Raw genomic sequence first — 27,879 nt, 5'->3', positions numbered from 1 at the left:
GCATGGTGTGGTGTGTGTTTAGGGCCATTTGGAGAGAACAGCTGCTCTGGGAGGAGGGGACAGTGAAATACTCTGAGGCAAGAGCAACTTCCTGAGCTGAGTCCTCACTCTCACCTGCTGGCATGCCACCCCAAACCCAGGCTCGGCAGAGACTTTTGATCAAAGGAGGAAAAGTTGTGAATGATGACCTGTCTGTGGTGGCTGATGTGTATGTGGAAGATGGAGTGGTGCAGCAGGTGGGACCAAACCTAAACCCAGGGCCTTCAACTGGACTTGTTGTGCTGGATGCTACCAACAAGCTGGTGATCCCTGGGGGCATTGATACTCACACACACATGGAGTTCCCTTTCATGGGTAGCAGGTCAAAAGATGACTTCTACACTGGAACCAAGGTAGGTGCACATGTGCACATCTGTGTGTGCATCTGGGCTTTCTCGGAGAGGGATGTCTGCTGGGCCATCCAGTATTACTTCTAAAAGAGGAAACAGAGTGTGAGTCAAGCATGGCCAATTGTTCCTGTCCTTTTGACTGGGACATGGTCATAAAGCAGCTGGGGCACTCAGAGGTCCACCCTCAACCAGTATATTATTTGGGCTCCTTCAGAAGCCCAAATTACATTGTGATTGTGGGGCTCAGGTGGGACAGGCATTTGCCCTGGCTGTCTGCATGCAGACTACAACCTGCTCTGGCACATGCATCAAGATTTTTACTTTTCTGAGCAAAGGTTAACTAAAGCAAGTTCAATTCCCCAATGCTCTTTGAGCACTTCTGTGGTAATCTGATCTTTCTCCTCTGTTAGCATGAGGGAATGCAGGCTTTTCTTCTGTCATTCACTTTGGTGCTTACTGTGTCTCTCAGTGGAAGTCCACTTCAAATGCACTTTATGAAAGTACCTAATTTCTCTCAGTTTCACATTTGGAGTAGAGGTTTTTCCATCTTTTCAGCTGATCTTATGATATTCCCTGCATATGAATAGTGTATTACTCATATTGACAGTATTATGCATCATCTCCATACAGCTTCCATAACCAAAATTTTCAAGGCACTTTTCTAAGAGCTTTTCTGTGCAACCCGAAATCTTTTGTTCACAGAAAGGATCACAATTCCCTGCTTGATTTGTCTGCTAGTCCACACCTTTACAGAGACTGTTATACCAACTTCCTCTCACAGGAGGACTGGGGTTTACTAAAAAGCAGAAAATTAGTTTTTCAAGGTTTTCTGAGTAACTCTGAGGTACTTATAGGACAGAGAAGCCGCAAAACAGAGGCTGTGTACACAAAACAGGATGTCGAGATAACTTCAGGACCTACAAGAATATTCTAGGTCCAGCTTGGCAAACAGATGTTAAAAAGTTGGATATTGTGAATATTCTTAACCCGGGTCAAAGTGTGGAAAGTGTTCAGACCAACTTACTGAAGGTCATCATCTGACAAATATTTTGGCAAGAAATTCAGGGAGACAGAGTTATATTCCAACTATTGTGAAATATGCTACAATGATTAGCTAAGATTTACCCATTCAGTTGAATAAGTAAAGGCATCACTCTTCACAGATAGAGGAGGGGAAAAGATATAGGGAATAAAAAGAGACTTTGAGTGGAGTTGTGGAACCCATGATTTTTTTTCTTGAAATCTATAAGTTTTTTTCAAATACTGCTTAACAAATAAGTCAATCAAAGTAAGTCAAGAAAAATATTTGACAGTTTGAACAACTTTTCCTGGAGAAAATGTCAAGGATCTGGCATCTGAGTGACTTTTTCCCCCTCCAACGGCAAGAAAATAATTAAGTTGTCCATAAAGGAGAGTGGTTAAAAAGCAATTTCTGATCACCATTCATCTATTAAGTAAGGTTGTAGTTTATTTATTTACAACAGATATGTAGAGGATGTAAATTCCTCATTCTATTTAAAACCCTCTATGCTGTTTTACTAAATGATATCCTGTTATTAATAAAAATACACTTCTAAACACTTTTAAAATATTTTGGTGTTAGACAAGAGTTTGGTGGGTTTTCATATTGTATTTTCAAACTCAATGGCGTTTTTAGTTGTAGTTGTGTATTTTCCCCTAATACATGCCTGTCACTCCGGCTTGTTTTTTCTATATAGACTGAGGAAGCATGTCTCAAGTTGACTGTGCTCTAGTGCTCTTCTTCCTAAGTGATTCCACACACTTAGGGAAACTCACTGATGCATGAACACTACAGACAAATCTCCAAATCTTTGATAAAGTTTTGTACTCAAAAAGAAGCTTCTCCTTCAGTGCTGAGAATTTCACTTGGATACTCCTGAACACACTTTTGAGAACATTTTTCTAAAAGTAAATGAAATGAATCTCCATAATAATTTTTCGAGTCTGGACTTTACTCCAGGAGGGGAACTCCTCAGTGGCCTTTGGCTTTTCAGTGTATCCAGATTAATTGATTTAAGGAAGTTGGAGAGGGTGGGAGGAAATTTGCATTCTTTCTGATTGCTAAATATTCACTTTCTTCTTTTCAGGCTGCTATAGCAGGAGGAACTACTATGATCATCGACTTTGCCATCCCTCAGAAAGGTTGTTCTCTTACTGAAGCTTTTGAAACATGGAAAAGCTGGGCAGACCCTAAAGTCTGCTGTGATTATTCATTGCACGTGGCAGTTACATGGTGGAGCAACAAGGTAGACACGAGCTGATTTAAATTCCAGAAATTTGTACCACATCTGCTTTGAATTAGTCTTCACGTGCTAAATACAGCTTGCTGGTTAGTGGTTTTGTGATTAAAAATAACATTTGAAATACACCACGCCCTTCTGAGAGTATATGTGTTTGAAAAAGGTCTGCAGATAGCCTATATCTCTGAATAATACTGCACAAAGTTAAAGGTAGGGATTATGCAAGATCAGACCAGGCAGGTTAAGAGAGGGAAGGAGGTGTTTACAACAATTTTGTCTTCTGTTGTTTGAACACTTGATATTTAATATTTCTGATCAGTTTTGGTGGTTTTGGTTGTTTTTTCGGGTTTGTTTTTTTTTTTTTTTAATAAGGGTATACATGAAAAATATGGTACTTGACTTCATTTGTAGAAGAAGACTTCTTTTCCTGGGTGACTGCAGTAAAGCCTCTTAAAGTAAAGCAGGACAGTAGACAATAGTATATTGAATGTGAAATAATCTAAAAAAACTTTTTGAGTTTACATATGGGAGAATTGCCCTTACTGAGTGAATATTTGCTGATAGCCTGAAAGCTTTACTGCTGAATTAACTTTTCAGATTCTTGATATCTATTGGAATGAGACCCATGTTTTACAAGATGATTTTGGATTCCCAGAGAACTATGCATCAATACACAGATATATTAAGTAAATTCCTATTTTTAAAATGAGTACTTCTAATTTTAAAATTCTAAAATATATGCACAAAACCTTTCACTCTGCAAACAACAAATCTTTGGTATTCTGTATACTGAGTGCTAAAATAGGCTGACCACAGCTTCTAACTTAAGGCAAAGCCATGAAATAAATTCTGCAATGAAATCTGAGTAATGTGCATTTGAAACAGTCTCAGCAGACAATAGTGGAATTGTCAATAAAACTAGGGAGGTATAAATCAATAAAATGTTCTAGTTTTTATTAATAATGTAACTATTTTTGAAGGCCAAGATTAAGAAAAAGGTTGGACATTTTTAGCTGTAAAAGGCCAGAGTAAGAAGACTGATATTTTATGCCCATCTGATGAGCCCTCATCCTATTAGGATTTGAAGTACTAATTAAAAGCATACATTCTTTGCAATGCCTTCTGTTAGTTGTAGTAAGTAGTGAAGAGGATAAATGACATGCCTCTATATTTGTGCTGGAGCAGGGCCTTTTGTCAGGTATTTATCTGATAATTCTCACTCAAGATGTTCTCCCATCCCTCCTCTGGAAAACGAAAAGTTTTGAGTTTTTTATATATCTTACCCTTCTTGGAAAGACACAACCAGATTATTAGAGAAAAGATAAAAACCAATATTTTACTTTTTGGAAGTAATTCCTCCCATCAAAATGGTAATAGCATTACAGATACATGTCAATTACTGTAACCATCATTTTACTGGGAAGGGAGAGCCAAAGGTACATGTTTCTAGCTAAACAGTAATGCAAGAAGCTTTGAGACTAGAATGTGTCTTTCTTTGTGATGGAATATTTTGGTGGGCTTCATAGGCTCTAGCAGAAGCAAAGAATCCTAACAAGTAGTGAATAAAGGAAAAAAAAAAAGAAAAAAGAAAAACAGAAAAAAAAAAAAAAAAAAGCAGGCCTGCACTTAGCATTTTGGAGCTGTTTTGTTTGACAACAAAATATTTCAAAAGGCAGTGTGTGTTGTGTAGAGTCAGGAAAAAGCTCTAAAGATGAAATCCTTTTGTCACTGTGTTGTTTGCTAGGAGCTGCAGCCCATTGCAATCTAATTTTGAAAGTTTTGCACAAATGTCCATGTTGTGTGAGTTGGACACATTGTAATATTAGAATAGGTGTTTTCAACATCAGGAGGTTTATTTGAAATTAAATTCTGCCTCATTGCTTTTTGTAAAAAGCATTCCCTCCTGCAATTAGCTTGTACTTCCAATATTTGCACTGCAGTGCCACTCTTTTATATACTTTGAGAATCAATTTAATACAAGAAGAATAGTCTAAGTCAGTCTTTAAATCTGTGACTTGGGCTATTTGTACTGAATATATGTTTGATGGGTGAGTAAAGGCTCACTCTTCATACTTACAATTTCTTCATACAAAATTATTAACATGAAAATATAATTGCTGTATTTTTCAGGTGAAGCAAGAAATGGAAAGTCTTGTTCAAAACAAAGGTGTCAACTCCTTCAAGATGTTTATGGCCTATAAAGATATATACATGGTCAATGATGAGGAGCTATATGAAGCCTTTTCCTGCTGTAAGCAACTTGGGGCAGTTGCTCAAGTCCATGCGGAGAATGGGGAATTAATTGCACAGGTGCACATTTGACATTTTGTCCATCAAAGTCAGGAATAAAGATATTCCTAACCCTAGGTCACTCCAGACATAGTCAGGTCATGTAACAGAAGCAAATCCAGAAAGTATGGATGGGCACTGACTGGGCACAGAAATCTCAACATCCCTCTCTGCATAATTAGCTTCACTTTATCCTTGCTACTGCCACCTTAGTGCTGTGTGGAGGCACTGAGAGTTCAGACACTCGACACCAGTGATAACTCCATTGGCTGGAATAGAACAGTTTATCCAACTGCTCCAGCCAACAGTGCTTTGACTCTGCCCCAGGTCCTGTAACCAAAATTAATTCATTGCTAGATAATCTCAAATCAGCAAATCTTCAATTCCTGGATCAGAGTAGGGACAAAACCTTTTGCCTCTTTAAACCTTGGAGTTTTCAGAGGCTCTGAGTATGCATCTTTGTCCTTAGTAAGGATTTTTCCTTTTTTTCTCTCCAAAGAGGGTTATTAGTGTCATGGGACATCAGTTGCCATGATATTTAAGTGTACATATAGAGAGAGGGGTATGGTTTTCAAGAACAGTGATTTAATCCTGCAAGCCAGTGAAGTGTATTCTCTGATTTTACTTAGGTATTCTGAGACCTGAGTTTGAGAGATATATTAGATTTCAGACAAAACTACAGTAACTTGTTTTGGAAAAAAATCATAACTGCCTAGTTATTTTTTTCCTTGAACTGGCTGCAATGGCTGATTCATTGAATCCATTTGATGACAACATGCTCCTGACACCACAGGTACACTTTAAGTGACTCTTACATGCTTTTGTGTGGTCTTCAGGGTGCAAAGAAGATGCTGGCAATGGGAATAACTGGCCCTGAGGGCCATGAACTGTGTCGTCCTGAAGAAGTGGAAGCTGAAGCTACACAAAGAGCAATTACCATTGCAAATGCTGTAAACTGCCCCCTTTATGTAGTCCATGTAATGAGTAAATCTTCAGCAAAGGTGATAAGTAATGCACGAAGAGAAGGTAAAAATCCTAATTCTTTTATGCTTGGACAATGGCATTGGGGCCTCCCAGGTGGCACTTTGGGGTTGTGGAAAACCAAACACAGAATTACCATCTTACTTTTCATGGGTGTCATAAGCCTCAGATCACGGGTGAATTTCTTGGAGCGTCTAAATTGTGTGTGTGTTGGGACCAAGGGGAGCAGTATGGAAGAACAGCAACCAGAACTGGGACTTTCCTTTCTCCTTAGAGCAATTTTTCTTTATACTGTACTTCCAAGGTAAAAGTGGTAGCCAGGACAGCATTATTGCATTAAAAATTATGTGACCAGTTCAAGACAATACTCTAACTGTTCTCCTCTCTTGATTTTGTCTGCAAGACTTTACCAGAAACCTTGATGAGAAATTCTGTAAGAGACCATACCATATTTTTATAGACATGCCATGATGTCACCATGACTCCTATTCAGTGGGCACTTAAAAGTGTCATGGTGAAGATAAGTGTTTAAAAGCCTTGATTTCCACCACTGCAGGGTTGCTCAGGTTTGCACTGCAGTGTTCACAAATAACTCTGGTCAGCCAAGGGGGCCTGACTTTCCTGACCATGGGTCAGGTAGATTAGAAGCAGCAAGAAGGCTGTAGGTATTCAGGATGTTTTTTCTCCTCATTTATAAGTTCATCCAGAGCAGCACATGGAACAACAGCACTGTGAGGAGATATTATCAAGGTGGAAGGAGCAGGACAGGAGCCCAAGATTTGGAGAACCTAAAATTATCTATCCTCATTATCTTTTTACATCTTTTGCATTTACAGATTGTTTTCATCTGGCTTGGTATGAATTTCATACAGACCTCAGCTTCCCTATTTCTTGTCTTTAGAAAATGCCTACACAGGGGCATAGATTATTAACATTAAAATGTAAAGTATGAGATGATATTAAAGCAGTGTGGTGTCATCAAGCCAATATAGACGGATATGTTTATGCACAATGTGTATGACTTTTAGTAAGACTTAACAGTAATTCAAGTTTGTAAAAGAATTTACCAGAATATATTTTATTGGCACATCTTTTTGTGCTGTGCTATATTGGATTCCTCCACTAGATGCCAGTGCTGCCAGGAATGTGGATTATATCCATCAGTTGTTTGTACACTCACAGGCATTGTGTGAACAGTAACTACAAGAAGCTATGACAACAGTTAAAACACCCAAATGAAAGATGAAACACTGGCTGTGAACACAAAAGAGCTAACATAGTGTTTTATAATGCACTGTTCAAGTAAAGAATTTTATGCTGACAGTAAATACTCTCAATATTGATTAGGCCTGTGCTGTAAGAATACTCTGCAGTTTCAGTTTGATTACTGGGGATAGATGTGTGCTTTTTCAATAAGTACTAAGAAAAAAATTAGGACAATTGTTGCACATTGTGGTGCAAATTGTATTTTATAACTTCCTGGCTGATGCAGTCAGATTCACCAATGCTTGCCTTTGTGCACAACAACATTTAACGTATCTTCCTCATTCATATTGATCTGCATAGAAGTATGCTGTTTAGAAACAAGAAATCTAAGATTGATTAAGAAATTTCAAAAGATAGCTAGAGTACCAGGAAGGTAGTTACAAGAATTGGAGCTTTTAATGTACATGATTTATACTATCTTCCCCTAAAAATGCTTTCAATCTCAGCTAAATCTCAGCTAAAGCTGGGGACCATAGAGATATAGAATGGTTTGGGTTGGAAGGGACCTTAAAGATCATCCAGTGAGGATTAAAGATCATGTCCCTTTCCTCATTTAATGTGCTGCTACAGCCAGGAAAAGGGAACTTTTTAGTGGAGATCTGGAGAGCACAATCTTACTGAATTACTGAAAAAGTAATTTTTTACAAAACTTTCTCCTTTTTAAAAAAGTGCATACAAAAATATGTCATTGGCCAGATTCTAAGAAGCTTACTTAGCCTCATAAGATTGGTTCCTACCAACAGTCATAGGTTATGTCTCTTCTTAGTGAGAGGAAAAGGCATGTCCATTGCTGAGGGAATACAAATTCTCAAGCTGATTCTGAGCACAGGAATACACCTAAAAGTGTCAACTTTTTAGCTGTCTCATGCAGGACAGCTCAGGTCCAGACTGTATATAGCCTAATGGATGTAATGTTATCCCTGATTCAATAAACCCTGCCTTGCAGTTCTTCTCCTTTCAGAGCATAGCTTGTGAAGATCTTTGCCCCATATGACCTTACCTTAAGTGCTTCTAAAATTTCTGCTAGAATAAGAACATACAGACTAGTTTTTCAAATCTATAAATGTTAATTGGGTTTTATCAATATTGCAACTCTTTTCGAGTTCTGGTAGGTGGAAAAAGAAATTGCAATTGAGTGCTCTTCTTTTTGATAAAGTAATAGATTTTAAAATAGCTCTGACTAGCCAGTTTGAGCATCTGATAAAAAGGTCACCAAATACAAAGCTATTTACTAGCTGCTCAGAGGTGTCAGGAAGATCAAACAGTAGAACACTTGGTGGGTCCTTGGTTTTATTGAATGCTGGAAAACATAATGAAAGACATGATTTATTACTGCATAACTTCACTTTTATGTCTATATGCAGAAGCCAATCAAGCTAAAAGAGCCTTAGTGCAGACTTTCCTTTTTACTAGGTTTAAAGCAGAATGTTGATATTACTGTATCCTTCAGCCTGGCTAGTCATGGCCCAAATGAAATGTAAGAAAGTGCACACTCAGCAGAACTGTCCAGTGGTAGTCTGTTGAAACTGCAGTGTTCAGACTCAAAATCACTGGAGGGAATAACTTCTACTCCTCCCCACTCATGGGAACAAAGGGAGCTGCTTAGCTCCCTTAAACTCCGACTGCAGCAATACTGTCATCAGCTATGGTACATGGGTTAGAATCAGTTCAGCATATCCAACTGGGAGCTTGAAACTTATTTTCATTCTCATGTTGTGAAACTATGATGAGAAAATTATTTTCTTATTATGCTTTGAAGTATTTTTTAAGCAAAAAATTTTATTCTTTTCCTGCAATTTTAATTTTAATAATTTGTAGCTTTGTCTTAATGATTCATAGTTCAGGTTTGCTTTGGATGGAAGCTTCTTTATCTTGTTTAAATGCAATAGGAGAGACACAAACCACACTCCCCTCTCTCTCTCCTTTCTAGTGGCTTTGGTCATGAAAAATCTGTCTAAAGAATAATAGGTTAATATGACAGATTGGTTGTATATACCAGACCTTTTCTACATACATCTAGATTGGTGGCTGTCTACGCTCAAATACAGCGTTTGGGGCTGGCAAAAAACCAGTAAATAACTGCCAAAATCATGTTTTCAAGTCTGAAATATGGTGGTCTCCCTCTGAGCTCAAGTATTAATCTATAGCATATGTAGATAAATGGGACTGAGAATGCTGCAAGCCAAAGCATAAATAGGACAATCCCATTGAACATGTCAGAGCACACTGAAGTGGTTGTAGGAAATCAGTAATGCTAATAGGGAGTCTTCAGGCTCTGAACAAAGTTGTACTAGGTAGTACTTGGAATAAATGTACAATATAGTAACACCAAAGCAGACCTTGACAACAAGTAGAAATAAAATTGTATAAGGCCTTTTTGCAAATCTAGCACCAAAGATTTCAGGAATGGCACTAGTGCAATGAGAAACATATTTTGAAAATAATTGAGCTCCTCAGTAGTTACATGCCAGAGCAGGAGCTACAGTCCAGTAGCTCACAGAAGTAGTAGTCTAAAGTACCAAGAGAAATCTGCAAAGCTTTGCTTTTTGTTGTCCAGCAGTACCATGACTGTTCTTGCATGCAGAAAGTCAGAGAAAGGTTGCAGTCTTGTATCACCAAGCAATCACCAGCTGTAGCCTTGCTGGGGCAACGCAGTGATGGTTCTAATAAAACTCTGCCTGGAGTGAAATCTGGCATCCAAAGCAAAATGCCCACTGTCTCTAGGGATCAGAGGAGGGAGAGGGCTCTTGCTGGGACCTGGAAGAGCCTTTAAACAGTACCAAGTGGCTTCTGAGTGGGTGTGGAAGGTCCCAGCTCATTCTGGTTCTCTAGTGACAGCTGCAGTTGGAGGCATTACCAGCTGTCAGCTACAGAACTGCAAAGTGTCTGGAGCACTCATGGAGTGAAACATCTTGTTCTGATGAGTTTCAAACCCATGTTTCCCATGAGAAAAAAAGTAGTTAAAATATGCAAACCGCATCCAAAGGCTAACAGCCATTCTGGGTTGGTGTCCTCTTCTGAGGAAAATAGGATACTGTGCAGCAAAGGATAAAAGATTCAAATTTCAGAGGTAACTTTAAAAATTAAGTTATTTATGGTTTTTGATTTGGGAAATCTTTCTATACTTTCTGGTTTATGTCTCCAGCCATATTATACCCTGGCAATTAAAAGTGCCACCTCGCAAAGTCTGCATCTGTATATAGCAACTTACACTGCTCTGTAGTCAGTAATTTCAGAGCACTAAACAGGTGTTACCAAGTGTATGAATCTGAAATATAATTAATGTAACTAAAGACTGCATTCCTTTTGAAATCTCAATCACACTCCTAGTAAACAATGTGTAAAACCCATTATAGTATATCTGTCAACAATTTAATTAAAAAACTTGCCCAAGCAATGTTCTTAGGAGGAAATATATAGGGAAATCACTAGCAGAATATTCAGAACAAAGATGCTGTGTTATAGCTTTATTTATTATGTCATTCCACATGTTGGTGTTTAATTTGAAACACTCATTCAAATTTAAATCCCTTCCCACCAAAAAGATCCTCAACAGAAAATACAAGTTATGTATGTTTATGTTGTTTGATGATAATATCATTGCTTTACATTTCTCAGGAAAGGTGGTTTATGGAGAGCCTATTGCTGCAAGTCTTGGCACTGATGGCACCAACTACTGGAATAAAGACTGGGCTCATGCTGCAGCATATGTGATGGGACCCCCACTGAGACCAGATCCATCTACTCCTGGTTTCCTCATGAATTTACTGGCCAAGTATGCAGATGAACTAACAGTGACCACTGATACCCAAATGCACAGCAAATTTTGTCAGGAGTACATAATAGAAGGCTGATGGTCTGGAGATTTTCTAAGTACAGAATGTTACATTATCAGAAAGAAGAGATGGAGGGTAAATCACAGAAGAAAAAATTTCAATTTTAATATTTTATTTCTCTGAAATCTTGTGGTCTTGTGTCCACATATGATTGTATTCAATAAGCCCTGCCTTGCTCACACCACAGCAAAAATTGCAACATGACCAGGAAGACAGTAAGGCTGTAAGTCAGTGGGAAATGTGTGAAAGGTGAGGTCATAGATAGATTTTCTGACGTTTGTTGTCAGCCACCTTTTTCACTTGAAATTCAAATACTGCATAAAAACTAAACCTGCTAACTTCTGAAGGTACTTATAAGGTGCTCATTTCATAGTGTCTGCTTCAGAAGGAAGTGGAAAAAGGGCACTTAACAAGATGTGTGGTTTGCTGGTATTTCATTACTAGTAAATGTTAACTCCACAAAAGGGTTGAATTTGGCCAAAGAGCCTGTAAAGTTATGCCTGAACACAGGGTAACCGTTGTGCAGATCCATAGTAAGTTCAGAGGTGTTGGTGCTTGTTTTCTTCTGAGGGGTTTCTGAAGAGGAAACTGCTTCGTGGGGCAACTGGCTGTTACTGTGGAGTCAGTCTTGGAGGATGGGACTGAAGGCAGGCTGGCAGGGCAGTTTTTGTCCTGAAGGATGGATGTCTTGATCTACTCAGTCTTACTACAGATTTTCCTCTGTGGTACTGTCTGGTACATGCTCTGATTCATAATGAACTTTGTTTCTCTGCAGTGATGACCTATCTGTGACAGGGACTGACAATTGCACCTTTGACATATGCCAGAAAGCTCTGGGCAAAGATGACTTCACAAAAATCCCTAATGGAGTGAATGGTGTGGAGGATAGGATGTCAGTCATATGGGAAAAGGGTGTTGTAAGTATATCAAAATGTCCAAACATAGAGGTAATTGATTTCTCCAACAAACCATAATCTCTCAGCAGGTATTAACTCTTCAGTTTTATCAAGTGTGTTTATCATAGGATAACTCATTCAGCTAAAAACTGTAACACTCCTTATTAGTTTACACTTTATGTTCCTGGAAGATGGAAGAAGATCTTTGATGCTTAAAATATTCCACTAAAGAGTAATTTCTACTGTTCAACAATAAGGGATTGTTATTTTTTCAGTGGAACTGCAAGTATAATTCCTTGAAGCACTTTTTTCAACTAATGAAATTAAAATAAAAGGAAAGAGGTGCCTACAGTTCCAACTGTATCAGCTGTGTGTTTTTTCCTCTTTTATCTCTCTCCAACTTAGCCATTGGAGGAGTTTGCAAGTGGTGTGCCTGTCAACTTCTAATTTATGTTTTAAGAAATGCTTCTCTAATGTGTGGTTCAGTCATGTGATGAGGTGAAATGAGTACCTTCAAGTCCCACTGATTTCAGTCTCAGTACCAACACAAGAATAGTCAGTGCTTCTCAAATAATGTCTGAAGAAGGGGGAGGTAAGGAAATCTTTCAAGGAATCTAATGCATGCCAGGTGTTATGATTGCTCTGGCTAATGCAAAACTGTTACTTTCTGGAAGCTCTAGTTCTATTTAAGTTCTCTTGCAGTAGTGAAGTCATGTTGATAATGTTTTGTGAAGCATATTCATTAGTTAGAGTATAATTACCTACCTCATACACTTGGTAAGAATGTGGTTCATGCTGTCTCTTATTTATCTGTATTTGGGATTCAGCTCCAGTTGGAACGTACAGAACACACACACTTGTGCCTATACTCACCTGTGGCACAGCTCTAGTGAGATTTCTTATGGTGTAAATAGAAATCTGGCTTGTTGTTCGTATGGAACTGAGACATGGATGTGTTCAGCAGTGCTGCTTTTCAACAGTGCATCCTCCTGGGCAAGTTAATTTCTTAAAAGTTCTTCAATTGATAATATCCTCCCTTTTTTCACTTGTAAAATATTACAGAGCTGTGTGAGTTTGTCTGAACAGCTTCCCTTCCTTCCCACACACCATTACTTAGAAGAACAGTGTTCACCATTTTCATTATACTTTCCTTCTCAGATGATTGCTCACAGGTGACCTTAAACATGTTTTTATGACATTCTGATTCCTAAACTGAACTATGCATAATATTACTGTCAGTGTAGGTGGCTTTCCAAACAAACAACACTCATGGAACCTGGATTAAATTACTTACTCAGGAGTGGACAGTTCCAAGACACATGTATATCCATTATTATTTGGTTTTTTTTGCTGAAATGTCATGTTAGCAAATCTGGTTTTTATACTACTTGATTGCAGCATTTACTGATCACTGCTATATTCTGTGTCATTACTAAAGAAATTTGCAAATCAGTTTTCCTATATCACACATTGTACCTTGCCTTGCCATTATCACCTTCTAGGCTTCCCTTAATATTGTGTCATCATTTTCCAAAACCAAGACACCTAAGAGATGTTTCGTTTCCTGAGGAAACTGCTAGCAGGACTAAGACAGCTAAAACTTTGATTTCAGTTGACTTGAGGCTGGATCCACAGAGTGTTTGGTTTAAAGTTTTGGTTTTTTTCTCTTTGCTGTGGCATAAAGATAAAGTTATTGAATTTAATGAAAGTACATTGCATTATGTGCATCTGATACAAACAGTTACTTTTACTGCTAAATTCTTTGGTATGACATTTTAAAAAATTGATGTGATGTCACTCATCCTAGTTTTTCAACCAGAAAAGCAGTTTTTCAGTCCTTATTTAAAAAAGTAATGAGTTTGCATTTGTGTACTCTTTTGCAGCACAGTGGAAAAATGGATGAAAACAGATTTGTAGCTGTTACCAGCACAAATGCAGCTAAAATCTTTAACCTTTACCCAAAGAAGGGCAGAATTGCTGTGGGCTCTGATGCTGACATTGTAATTTGGGATCCTAAAGCTACAAGGTGTGTATGGAAAGATATTTCCCCACCCCTTCCCTCATCCTGTCTTTCTGCAGGAAAAAAAAGCATCACAAAGCCTTTGTACAACAATAAGCCTTTGGATGAGGTTATGGTGGTTTTAAATAGCAATTTGTGTGAATTAATTAACAGGTTTTGTCTCCCACAATAGTGGGAGTATGTAAAAAGAGATCTTTGATCTCTAGATGGATTAAAAAGCATTCTCTCTGATTGCTGACCGAGTGCAAAAATTAAGAAGTCTGTGTATTATGCAACCAGTGTTTGGTATCCTAAGAGTAAACTCCTTTGGGATTTTAGAGCAACTCTTTTTAGTGTTGGAGTATGTTTGAGTTCCTCCACTGCAAAGGGAAAGGAGAAGAGCCTGCTGCAGCATGACCCATTACAAGCTTGTGTTTTGAACTTACAGCCACTTAAAACATGTTCAAAGGTGGATTGAACTTACTTCTGAAACTCAATCTGCTCATGATTATGCTTTTATTAAGGAGTTTTCTGATTCTGTGCACAGTAGTTCTGCTAGAATAGAGCTTGTCACACTGACAGATGCACAAACAGTGTCCTGATGTCTCACCCTGCCTGATTTGATACCATGGTACATTTTTGCTAGAAAGGGTAAGAAGTGTCTTTCTAGGAGCCTCACCTCACAGTGTAATGTGCATTACAGCTGATGCCTGTCCTCAGGTGTATTCACACCATCAGACAACTCCATAGTCAGGACTTTATAAATATTTCAGGAATTATGTCTTCAGTTTTCTCTGGCTCTTGTGCCCATCCTGGTCTTGTTTAAGCTGCCTGGAAATGGTCTGGCAGCTGTCTGTCACAGAGCCAGATCACTGGGGAGCTTTCTCAGCTGAGATGCCTACAAGCTCTGTGAATGCATCTCCACTGTCCCAGGGCTGTGCAGGGTAACTTAAATCTGCAGGAACTTCAACAACCAAGATCTACTCTGGCCACCCATGCACACAGCAGCAGCAGCAGGTCAGGAAGGGTTCATGGGCTCAGCTCTAGTGGGCAGTATAACCATATGACTGTGCTTACAGCCTTTGATTTTGGAAAAGAAGAAAGTTGAATACTCTGCTCACCGTGTAGGAAAATTCTGAAATGTCTGGACATGTCTGATCTTGGTAGCCAAATAGATAACATGCTCTACCCCCTCTGCCCATTCCTAGATTTACCTTACACAAACAGAATTCTTTTGACCAATATTCTGTGTGGTTTTATATTTTTGATATGTAATTCTCACTCATTTCATTATATTAATGAGTACCAAAATCTTGTGGAAGTGTGAAGTCTTCTGCGTTTTAAGCTACAGCATTTGAGGATATGGAGGTTGCTATTCAGAAGTCCCACAAAAACCCTGACAGCACCAGCAAAAGAAGTTTCAGGAGTGTCAACAACCCAAATAAATATAGAGGCCTGCCCAGTGCTGGGTCAGGGAGATTTTCATGTGCATCATGCCTTCTGGCATGTTGAGCAAGCATATTTAGAGATACCAGCATCAAGCTATTTCAGGACAGTGAAGCTATGAACTGTGATTTAAAAAAACCCTGAAGGATTGTTTTCTGAACTCTCTTCTGCTCTGCCTGGGGACAAATGAATCCAGAAGGATAGCAGAGTTCTCAAGGTGCTTTGTCAGCTCCTGTAATTATCTTTTTACCTCTCAAACATTCCTTCTGCTTCCCTTCACTCTCTCCTGAGTGCTCTAATTTCCTTTTCACCCACTGCAGCTGTAAAGGTACAGTTTTTCTTTAAGCATTTTTTGAGCTTTTAAACTGTATTTTCTTATTGAACAAGTTTATTTTAAGTTTAGGCAATATTTTTTTTCCTGATCTGGTCTGTTTCCACTGTGTATCCATTTGGGTTTGCTGGGAACAGTCTCTCTGCAGGTAGAAGTTTGTGAACTATATGAGAAAGTATAAATCTCACTGGAACGTGCCTATTAATTTCACTACAAATCCTGAAGAGGGCATGAACAGCCCAGAAGAAAAAAGAGATCTAGCTAATGGATTTCAGCCATTTAAGATGTTACACAAGGCACAGCCACATATACTTTGTTAATTTTGGGGAGTGATTTTCAGTTTCACAATAAGCTTGTTCCTGTTTCTTTCTAAGTTCTTCCTCTTTTATGCATGGCTTTTTTTCCCTTTTTTGCAACCTTAAGTCTTGCAAGAGGAAAATGCAATTTTCCAGTTCTGGTTTGAGGTTGTTTTGCTGTAATCTTGAAATTCTGATTGATACCAGCTTAATGAGTTAGACAGTTGCTGAAGTATCACTGTGAGGAATTGATCTTATCACAATCTGTCAGAGGAAGTCTACACTAAAGATTCGAGAGTCATTTAGAAAGGCAGTGCAGCTCTTTAATACAAAAACTTGTACCCCTACAAAATCAGCTGCATTTCCCCACCCACAGCATTACACAATAGCATGCTGGGTGCTCTCTGAGCATACAGGATTTTCTCTTTCTAGGTTACAAAACCCTAGTAAATTCAATGTGATGGCTGTGCAAGCTGGGAGCAATTGCAATTTAAGGTTCTGCTTCCAGCACACTGCTGCTCTAGCTGAGGCTTTCTTTTTAAGTGTCAGTTTCATTGGCTGGCCTATTTCTGTAGCATTTTCTGGTAATTCTTGCAGAATATGTCAACAATTATCTCATTTGCAACTGTGTTTAAAAGCATCTGAATATTGGTTTTAGCAGGTCTGAATGACAGCAAGCATTATTGGGAAGAAATATTAAATGTACAAATTGGTTAGAAAATGCATTACAAAAAATGGGTTGTGAGTCCTGCCAAAGCAGATCTTTTTGTTAGCTTCCTTATATTTACCCCATTCATTAAAGTGTACAAAAATACAAAAGGGATCTGTTGGTTTGTTGCAAGTCATGTGCTACCAAATATCATATTGTAGACCTCAACATTCTCAGCATCCCAAGTACAGTCTGTGCAAACAGGATTGTTCTGTGAAAACTCCTTGGGAAAATTCATGTAGGCAGCAAATATATACTCACTGTACCATCTTATTTTAATCTGTGCTTTGATCAAGGCTGTTCACTGACTTCTTTCAGCTGCACACAAATAATGTAAAAGCCCCAAGTCTGTGAAACAAAAGCAACTGTAAAGACTTATTCAGGAGGAAAGAGCAGAATAGGAAAGGGAAAGGGAATTTCACTTGTCAGCAAGGCAGTGTCCTCTATAGCTGATGCCTTTAGCTATTTGAAAGCAAGCAAGAATATAAAATCTCCAGGGTTTTTTTTCAGAAATGCTCAGCAAGGAATATAAATTCTGCAGTACTCAATTGAGGCAGTGAAAAGAGCTGAGGATCCCTTGTAAAGTAGGTGCAGAAGGTCCTAAAAATCTTGTAAAGATGCATCCCTGCTTCCAGCAGATATTAGTGTTCAGTTAATTCACTGCAGCCTGTCAGAGCCTTGCAAGCAAACTCTGGATCACGTCCCAAAGGCAAATTCAACTGCCCATAAGGATATAAAACCTGTCTCGAATAGAGTTTAACTTTCTAAGTCCAACCACTTCTTTATAACAACATGCAAATTGGGAAGCCACACTCCCCAGGGTTTTTCCCTCATTAAATACAGCTGAGAAGTTAGATACTTGTGATTGCCAAGGCAGAGCTGGCTGTGCAGGTATCTCCATCATCTTTGGGCTTTGCTGGAGGGCCCCGCTTTGGCAGGCCCAGTGTGTGCCCCACATGTGCTGGTGGAGCTGGGCTCAAGCCCTGAGCAGGGCAGGGGTGGCTGCAGCCCCAGTACAGAGTGGGGCCCCTGACCAGCAGGAGTGTGGGAAGCCTGAGGTGGGGAGAGGAGGGAAGAAAAGGACCTACCTGCCTGACATGACAGAAGAAGATGTGTTTTCTAGTTTGATTCTAGTATTTTTGCATTTTAAGGGAAACAGTCACTGAATGTGAATCAGTGCAATGTCAGAGTTCCCCTGTCTGCTGGCACATGTTCTCTCAATGCCTTTGCTTGCATGTAGGTGTGTTCATGGCTGAATCTTTTGCATTTGTCAGAACCAAAATCTGTAGCCAGACTGTCTAATTTGCAGTCAAGTCTTCAGCCTCAGAGACTTAAGTGAAGATGATACAATGTTTAAGCACTCTGCCAAATAACTGCCTGTAATTTTTAGTAATATAAGAGAGGAAGAAACCAAGATGTTAGCAGAAGATTAGAATAAATGATGCTGCAACTGTCTTACTGTTTTGATGAATAGCATAATTTTGAATACTGAGTATATGGATGACTGCATCTAGTCACAATGAGACAAAATTAAATAATGTGGCACACAAATATTTATGCATAGGGCAAGTATGTTCTGGCATTTTCAATGGTTCCATGTTTGCACAAGTGAAAGTGGTGTGCATGCATGGATGTGTACTAATCTGCCAGAACCTGCCAAAGATGTCTTATCTCAAATTAAGAAAATGGGGAGAAGGAAACAACAGGCACAACATCAGGCACAAAAAATACAGGAAATTCCATTTCAACATGATAAATAATATTGTTTTTTGGAGGCACTTAAAACTCGATTTAACATGGCCCTGAGAAGCCTAGTTTGACTGACCCTGATCATAACAGAGGGCTTGGAATAGATGATCTCCAGAGATGTTTTCCAACCTCAGTGACACTCTGGTTCTATGAACTGTAACAAGATAAGCCTCTCTGAGAGTGCATGATCTAAGTTTCCCTAGTAACTTGCTGCCTCCAAAATGTCACTCGAGCTCTTTAGAGAAGTGAATTTCAGAATTGTTACCCCAAAAATTAAATCATTCTTTACTTTCCCCTTACATAATTTTGACTTTTTTTCCCCTTGTAAGTACTTAAAGATCTTCTCTAGTCATTGAATAGACTAATCTGTGTTCTTTTTTTGTATTATTTTGTGCAAGCTAATTTTCATTACTGCTTCTCTCCTGCCCACAGTTTTTCACAAATGTTCACTTCCATCCTGTATCAGCTTGGAACAATTAGTAGGACCAGACTAGATAATATTGTTGACAAATGAGCTACTTACCATAATAACCAAAAATTATTTTGTTGTCATTTTCTGCACCCTCAAAATCATGAATTTTACGAAATATGATTGCCTGAATAAAGATCCCATTACTTCAGATAAGTCACTTTGATCTGAAGCTCCCAAACATAACTGCCTGCCTCTTCTTGCATCTTTTTTTTATCTACAAATCTTCTCAATTCATATGATTACTCAAAAGTAATGTTTATTGAAGATGTTTTTTAAGAGGCTAAGAACACAATTTAACAAATAGTTGCCTGCATATATTTGCATATGCAGTTATTGCAATTCCTTAACATAAAGTAGGCCATGAGGTTTTTAATCCACATTATAGGCTTATAGCTAGCATTTTTACACACAGATTTTAAGACTTTCCTATTTCCCCCTATTTTATTTTTCCTGTCCTTTGCTTTTCTTTTTAATAAAACTCTCAATCATCATTATAAACGAGTGGTGACTCAGAAAACACAGAAAGGTGAAAGAATTATTTTTTCTAGGTTTTAGAAAAGTGGGTTAACAATATGTAGAGTTCAAAGGCATCTGAAAGTGATGACAAGAGGTAACTCACAAAGGTTGATACTGTCCTCAGCAAAGTGGCATTTCTCACCTGCCCCCAGCTCTGAAAAGCTCAGAGATACTGCACTATAAGCATTGAGAGAAGTTACTTATAGCTCAAATACTCACTCCTACATAATTTGGTTTTCTTTGGCAGCTGTCAGCAAAGCAGCTATTTTCAATGACAGACTTTTTTACTATGTTTTAAATTAGGTAAATTGATTATAAAATAGGTTTCCTCCCTTGACTGAGATGCTGAACAGCTATTCTTGCCTAAGGTCTGTTGTTTACAGCATTCCTTCATATTCCTGTATCTGAAATTTTTAAATAAATCTGGGTGAGGTATGTAGCCATTTTGTCCCAGCTCTGAGGGTCTCCTCAGGCTTGAGACCTCCCCAGAGAGGGCATGAAGGTGGTAAAAAGTCTGGTTCTCTCGGAGGCACCAGCAAGAAAGCAGCTTGAGACGACCTTGTGTTGTTTCAGGGCTGTTTATTTATCTTATCTTAAAAATGTTTCTGCCAGCCCAGCATGGGTCCGCTCTGCAGGTCGACCATTGCAGATGGTCCCCTGGGCAGGCTGTGCCAAGGTTTTTATACTCTAAACTACGTATACAATATTTACAAATTCTCCCCAATGCTGTCCAACCTCTTTACAATGTCCAGTTCTTTCCCCATCCAATCTGTGGTTCCCAGGGTGCAACTTCAGCATGGATGACATGAAGAAGAAGGAGGATGAAGCCCACCACACCCAGAATCCTCCATCTTGGCCACATGGCCCTTAATATAAACTATCTAAAAACCTACTTATACTACATTCTAACATTCTAATTTACACTCTACTCATCATTATTTTCTGTGTCTCTTCTCTCAATGTGGGCAGATTCTCCCAAGGAGCCAAATCCAGCCCCTGCAGTTCCTGGGCAGCACTCGGGGGTCTCTGAGGGGTCTGCCAGGGGGGTTTTTGCATCCCCAGAGGAGCCAGGGAAAAACCCTGGACTCCCATACCATTTCCATTGAATGTAGTTAAATTGTTCATTTGCTTGCTTATGTGATCTTGAAAATTAAAGAGACAATCCTTATGGTAGTCAAAGTTTTGGTTATAGAGTTGATGTAGCTACATGTCCTATGCATTACCAAAGGTATAAGATCACTCTAATGGTTTCCCTTCATCCAAGTCCCCTTCCTGTCCAGCTGTAACTCACTGTTTATTATTTCAACCTCTGGCTGAAGCATAGACGTGTTTGTTGAGGTGAAAACTGATCCCTCTAACTCCTTAACAAAGTTTTAGGTCATAACTTGAGCTGAATACCTATATAGTCTTGAATTTCACTCTATCTGTTGCTGTGTTAGTCTAAGCTGCTGCTCTTTTCCAAGTTTCAAGCTGCAGTCTGCAGTTTATTCAGTTACAATACTCTAGGAGTGGATGTAAAGTCCTTTCTCACATAGAACATAAATAAACACAGTACTACTAGTCACTGAATCACTGAATTCACACAGTTACAGCTAATCTGTCAGTTGTTCTTAGACTAAATTACTCTGAATCTAAATTAGTTGGACAGAAGTATGGTGGTGAAAAAAGACAATTTCAGGAGCAAGTCTTCCTCTTTGGTACTAGAGGAATGGCAATGTATGCATTAATATCTTCAAATCACTTTGCAAGACAGGTGTATCAAAAGCAGCTGAAGTCAACTGCATGGAAACACTGATGTGAGTAAGAACAATATAGGACCTGATATCATTAGAATACAATCTTTGTAGAGGAGAATGTTCTTTTAAATGTTGAAGTGAATGTTCTGATCTCAGTCTCCATTTGAGAAAGGGTTGTTTGAAACAAGAGCTGCTGCAATTTATAACTAGAATTAGAGAATTTTACAAGTTTTATTTTAAAAATACAATACACATTTTGGAACCTGGACTAAGAATATGTTCTCATGAGTAGCCCCTTATGTCAGGCATCACCTGGATGCTGGAGACAGCTGTTAAATTGCACTCTACTATGGTGGCAGCCCTGGTTTCTTGGATTATTAGTAGGCTATAATGTTTTTGCCATTAGCTGAGAGCAAACATCAGAACTTTGCTTAGCTGCCTGCTACTCAAATTGGTGACACAGCTGAAAACAGTCTGTTATATAAGGTTGCTGAATTGTGAGCTTCAGACTCAAACATGCCATCTAGTTTTATTTGATTATTTGCTTGCTACCTGAAACTTAAACTGACATTGATAATGTCAAACTGTTAAATCACAGGCAAATTTTGGTGATTTCTGTCAGGGAAAATGAACTTCACCTTCAGAAAGGGCAGTGTGATCTACAGCTTGTTTCAACACAAGAGTTATAAATTAATTCTGTTGAGATTTGTTGTTGAGGCAAGCTCTGGAAATGTGTTTTGTCCTATTGCAAGGTTTCGCTGTACAAACGGATTTTACTTTTAAATGTGCCAACATCCATTCATTTTGTATCTTTAAATAAAGGACGTACTTACCTCTGAGTCATGATTACCTCTAGTGATCCCATTCTAGCAAATTTAAACAACTCACATGTTGATGAAGGAACTTGTTTGTTTTTCTGTTTCCTCAAATTACCTTCTTCATTTTTATTTTCATGTCTCGGTGCTATTGTGCAAGTAGATAGGATACATACACAGAGAATGCTAAAGATTATTATATTACAGTTGTTCTACTTACTGTTCTAGCAATTGGACCCACAGGAGTAATGCAATAAGCTAGAGGAACATGTTCACAAACTCCTTATAGGCCCATTACAACAACCATGTGTAAATTTGTTTGACAGCATTCAATAGGACCAGAGAAAACAAGCGAGGTTTGATTTTTTCCCAATGTGAACTTACAAGGTGATGCTGATATTGGTGACCAGGCAGGCATAAGTTTTCTGTCTGAGGTGTGTTGTAGAAGGAAAAGTTTTTATTCCTATGGGTAGACTGGTCATAGATGGCATTTACATTTATATGTAAATATAAATATAAATATAAATAGAGATAGAGATAGAAATAGAAATAAATAGAAATAGAAATAGAAATAGAAATAGAAATAGAAATAGAAATAGAAATAGAAATAGAAATAGAAATAGAAATAGAAATAGAAATAGAAATAGAAATCCTTGGAAGTGTCAGTTACCACCAAGATTTAAATGTAGCCCTTAGCCAAACCAATCACTTTTAATTCAACAGCATGATATGAAAGGTAACTAAGTATCATTCCATGATTTTTTTTTAACTTTTTATAGGTAATCATTTCTAATATTTAATATAATTGGTTTTGAAAATGGCTATACTTCAAGATACAGACTTTTTGTGACTTTCTTATTTTAATAAGGATATTGACTGAAGTTTAAAAGAAATCTTCTCCAAACTGATTAATGTTTAAATCTATTAATATTTTACATTGCATTTGACTTTGATAATTCCTTTGCAAAAAGATGTAGTCTCTGGGATGATATGAATGCACACATATGTATTATAATACATGCATGGTAAATTTTTGATTGTGTGAGCACTTACCCTGGAGAAAGCCCAACTGGTAGCCAAATGCATGAAGCTTCTTTCTTTTCAGAAACTATAAATGACAATAAAAATATAAACTCTCTAAATAATAGATATAATCTGTAGATTGCATACAGGAACTTAATAAAATAATTAATTGAAATTCAAAGTCTGTAGTTACAGTATATAGTAAGTAGCTTAGTAGGCAAAATAGACAATAAAGGAAGTATGCACAGCCTGGACTTCTAGATATTAATCTGGAAGCATTGGTTCTGCCTTTAAAGTAGCCAGTGAGGGTTGGAAAAGTAGTCTAGAAAAATGGAAATCATATAGAATGAATTCTATATATACATAAAAGCAATAATACCATCCTTCAAATGGGTACTGTTGAAGTCTGAAATTAAAATTTACTTAATACCCCTGAGGAAAGGTGTGTAGAAGTGTGATGTCATTATTATTTAGCAGCTTTAAGATATTTGGGCTGTCAGTCATTTAATCAATTGAGCTCACATTATGCATTACCAAAAATCATTACCATCACTGACTTTCCAATGAAATGGTCTTTGTGTTATTTGTGAGACTCAGTCTTTGAAGCATTGCAGCCATGCTTTTCAAAGTTGAAATTGCAAGTCATTCCAGCTAAAAGGTCAGAGCTTTTTCTGATCGAATCGTGCATGGATATTTGCTTGACAAGGCAAAATGAAATCATGTTATCCAAAGAAAATATTACAACCTGATTTTTTTCCACTGATCTCTTTTGTAGTGGAAAATTTTGCATTTAAAGGCTGCTGAGTTCTGTCCTTTTGACTCTCTCTTCATTCTTTTGAAATGCAATTACTGTTCAATGAAATGTTATTGTGCTATCCTATTTTTACAGCTGCTCTATGATATACTGTACAGTGTCGTAGTTAAATAATGTTGTTACATTTTCTTCCTGTATCAATCTATCAAAAATTTTTAATGAAGTCAAATGCAAGAATCATAGTAATTTTGTGTGCTGTTTTGCAAACACAGGACAATATCTGCAAAGACACATCACCAGGCAAATAACTTCAATATATTTGAAGGAATGGTCTGCCATGGGGTTCCAGTTGTGACAGTTTCAAGAGGCAAAGTGGTTTATGAAGGTGGAGTTTTCAATGTCACAGCAGGAGAAGGCAAATATGTCTCCCGTCCACCATTCCCTCCATATGTCTACAAACGAGTCAGGCAGCGGGAACAGGTTAATTAAACTAATAAATCTCTGTAATGCCTTGTACAACATGAGGATAACTAGCTCTTGGGAAGAGAAGTTTGGGGATTCAGTGGTAATTTTCCTTACTAATCAAAATATGCCAAGGTGGGAGGAAAGGAAACGAAGGACTCAAATTTTATTGTTCCTTATCTTACAGAAAAATATAGACTAGTTCCTGCTCTTACAGTAATCTGTACAGCTCATGAGCTAAGCCTTGGTACTTTAAAAAATAAACATGTCCTACTGCAATAAAAGTGGACAAAGTTTTCTACTGAGTAATCCATCTACACAATGTAATGTATCTAGCTACATTTCATCATTGATTTCACTGAAAATCAGAGAACCTATATTTCATATGCAGGAAGAAATATTGCACCAAGAAATAAATTTTAAATAAAAAAGTTAATTCTTTCATGGATCAGATATTTTGAGCTAAACCTTGCAAAGTGCTGAACATTTTGCTGTGTTCCAGCAAGAACGTGTTAAAAACTGAACATGTGCAAAGGGCACTGCTGGACCAAGCAAGATATCTCTGTTCAAGCTTTTGTTCTCTTCTGGTTTTTAAAGAGAAATATTTCAAATGCATAAAAATTGTATTTTCAGTGCCTATTTACTGTGCAAGCATTCAGAATACTTTTGCATCCTTAGTGTGCTGTGAATAGGATTTTCAAAAGCACACTGAGTAAGTACATTTAAAAATCACCACCTGAATCAGTGGGATTCATTGTAGGATCTAAAAGCAGAATCAGACTAGCATCCATGTGAAATAAGGCCCAGTGAAATGCCCCCAAGATAATTCTGCATATTTCTGCTGTTGTCTTGATGGACTGAGAAGGGCATGTAAAAGTAGCTGAATGATGCTTCCCTCCAAATTTCACAGGATGTAGTGAGCTGCCTGCACATTCATTTGTATAATATAGTATCAAAATTAAACTGAAATTTATAAGAAATTTGATAATTACACAATTTTGAAAGACTTCCATGAACATAGTGGTTTTCATTTCCCATCAAAGCTAGAGAGAATTTTCCCTTAACCCAAATATCAATTGCAGCATGTCTTCAAATGTGATTTTTCAACCACCTCAGCCTCCTGTAGCCAGCAGCTGGAACAGTGATAGATATCCACACAAAGCAGAATTTGCTTTGTTTCACTGATACTTATTTACCTCTCTTAACTGATGTATGAAAAACATCACTGGAAAAATGTGAATACTCTAAAAAAAAGAAGAAATTATAAAATGAGGTGGAATATGTTGTTGTTTATTTTAAAAATTGTTTAGGATTGGATTGTTACAGATGAACAGATTTAACCACTCAGCTCCTGATGAAAGCTGAGAACTGAGCATTTTAATTCCAATGCAAGGGATCTTTTCCAGAGAGAAGTTAGATGAAAGTACTGGGATGCAATTCATAGAAAGATGGATTATCATAGGACTTCTATTTCAATTTTGGCCAATTAACAACAATTGCAAGAGAAGACAAAACAGTGAAAGATTTAAAACATTTTATTGCAGGTATGTCAACCTGTTCCTGTCAAGAGGACACCATATACAGGCACGGTCTCAGGAACATCCATCATGTGAAAATAACAGGCTCATTCCCCAGTTTTGATGTTGCAGGTAATCATCTCTTTTGCTTAGTAAAAACTACCTAATGCTTCTCTGAAACCTCAAGAAAACAAAAGGGGAGCAGACTGTCTATCTGGTGACAGGCTTATCTGAAATAAACCCTCTGAGAAACTCAGTTGTCTTAGTATCTGTAAATTCAGCCACAAATGGGGCAGCCTAGGCATGGAGAACCTAATTTTAATTGCAACCTTTCTTAAAAGTTCAGTTGAAAGAAACTGATGAAGTTTAGTTGATAGACTGAAATATGGGTTTGAAGGCCAATAGAAAACCTGAGTTCAGTTAGCAAAAGGAGTAAAAAAAGAAGCATGACTGTCTGACTTGCAAATTTACATAAAAAACCCAAAATCATGAACAAAACCAGCTTGATGGGAAAAATTAAATTTTTTTGTGTCCCTGTGTTACAGATAATAGCCCCCCCCTCCCCCCCAAAATGTGCTGTTTGGGTTAAGCTGATAGATTTGTTTTGCAAAAACAAAAGCTGTCTTCATGGAAACAGAAAGCTCCAGGGAGACCTTAGAGCAGCCTTTCAGTACCTAAAGGAAGCCCATAAGGGAGCTGGAAAGAGATTTTTTAATAAGGGCATGCAGTAGTAGGATGAGGTAGAATGGCTTTACCCTGAGACAGAGTTTAGATTTATAAATTAGGAAGAAATTCTTCACTGAAGTTGGTAAGGAATTGAAACAGGTTACCCAGAGAATTTGTGGATGCCCCATCCCCAAAAGCGTTCAAGGCCAGTGTTTAAGTTGGATGGGGATCTGAGCAGCCTAGTCCAATGAAAGGCATCCCTTCCCATGGCAGAGGGGTTGGAACTAGATGATCTTTAAGGTTCCTTTAGATCCATGCCATTCTGTGATTCCACAAATAAAGGTGCTGCTGGCAGTGCCAGCAGTGTTTGAATTAGTAGGAGCTCATCACTGCTAACAGGACTAAGACCCAATATCTCCCCTTCACTCTTCTCCAATGTGCACAGCGTGTAACTTGGTTATTGGCAGTCCTTGTACATGCCCTGCTGCTTGGCAGATCTCTCTGTGAGCAGAAATCAACTAGCTTTGTTTTCTGGGTGAGTTTTCTGTTGCCTTGGTGAGTTGAAGTGCCTCTTGGAAGAACCAAGCAAAGATCAATGCAAAGCAGCATATGAGTGAGGTGAGGCAGCTGGGGACAAGGACTAGTGACAGCACTTCACTCTGTTTAACAGGCAGAGGAAATGCTTTAGGAAAAGGTAAAAACTAGGCAAGTCCTTCAGCAAGCACAGTGGAGCTGCTGTGTGTCAACTGCAGCTGAAATGTGTGCTACAGCACAGCTGATTAATATGGGCTGGGGGAACAGTGAGTGACAGGAAGCTTGCCAAAATCCAAGCTGAAGTTTTGGGTGCATATGTGTACTAAAAACGACATCAGCTGGTTTGAGAAATGATTCCCCAATAGATGAACAGAAAGCTCCAGTCTGCACAACACATAAAATGAGTTCTTAGTGCTAATTAATATGGGACAGGAACAAACCTGCTATGGTAGGAGGGTAAAATTACCTTTTCCACATTTCATGGTATCATTCCTTTAAAACTACCTTAGATTGAACCTCATTCAGGGCATCAGTAGCAGCAACAGAGTGCAGTATCCTATTTGCTTTTCTCTGTCCTAAGGGAAAAGCTTTTCTAATAGAGAGGACTAAAGGCTAAAGCTTCAGTGGAGTGGGGGAGCAATAATCATTCTTTCTAGCTCCTAGCACTCTTTCTCCATTATTACCTCTGAGTGACAAATTGCAAAGAAGAGATTTTCTTTTGAAAGATGATATCGTATTGTCTTTTTCTTCTCTGTAGATAAAAGCAAATGAAAATGATCTTGCTGCCCCCACCAGCAGTTCCTTCTGGTCCCAGCAATCAATCCACAATCAACTTCTCAAGAACCAACATGAAACAACAGTAACCAATAAGCATTATACTCAGCTTCCTATATAAAATTGTCATTGAAATTTATCTTTGAAGACTTTTGCTGTAGG

General features: G+C 38.2%; 1 protein-coding gene across 4 annotated transcripts; it reads left to right on the top strand.

The window, feature by feature from the left end:
- Nucleotides 1-27,879, top strand: DPYS (dihydropyrimidinase). Of its 4 annotated transcripts, XM_079301394.1 has the most exons (10): nt 4-392; nt 2,498-2,656; nt 4,781-4,960; nt 5,776-5,965; nt 10,805-10,961; nt 11,798-11,939; nt 13,802-13,944; nt 24,037-24,244; nt 25,771-25,875; nt 27,701-27,878. In XM_079301394.1, exons 1-9 carry the CDS (start codon nt 123-125, stop codon nt 25,837-25,839), a joined length of 1,518 nt encoding a protein of 505 aa, XP_079157520.1. In that variant the 5' UTR covers nt 4-122; the 3' UTR covers nt 25,840-25,875; nt 27,701-27,878. The 4 variants fall into 4 exon arrangements, with proteins under 4 accessions (XP_079157522.1, XP_079157523.1, XP_079157520.1 ...); XM_079301396.1 differs by lacking the exon at nt 24,037-24,244 and having other exon boundaries at nt 1-392; nt 27,701-27,879; XM_079301395.1 differs by lacking the exon at nt 27,701-27,878 and having other exon boundaries at nt 25,771-25,879.

The sequence above is a fragment of the Erithacus rubecula genome (genome assembly GCF_903797595.1).
Source record: "Erithacus rubecula genome assembly, chromosome: 3".
In the NCBI taxonomy this organism is placed as follows: domain Eukaryota; kingdom Metazoa; phylum Chordata; class Aves; order Passeriformes; family Muscicapidae; genus Erithacus; species Erithacus rubecula.
This window is presented reverse-complemented; position numbering and strand designations above follow the sequence as displayed.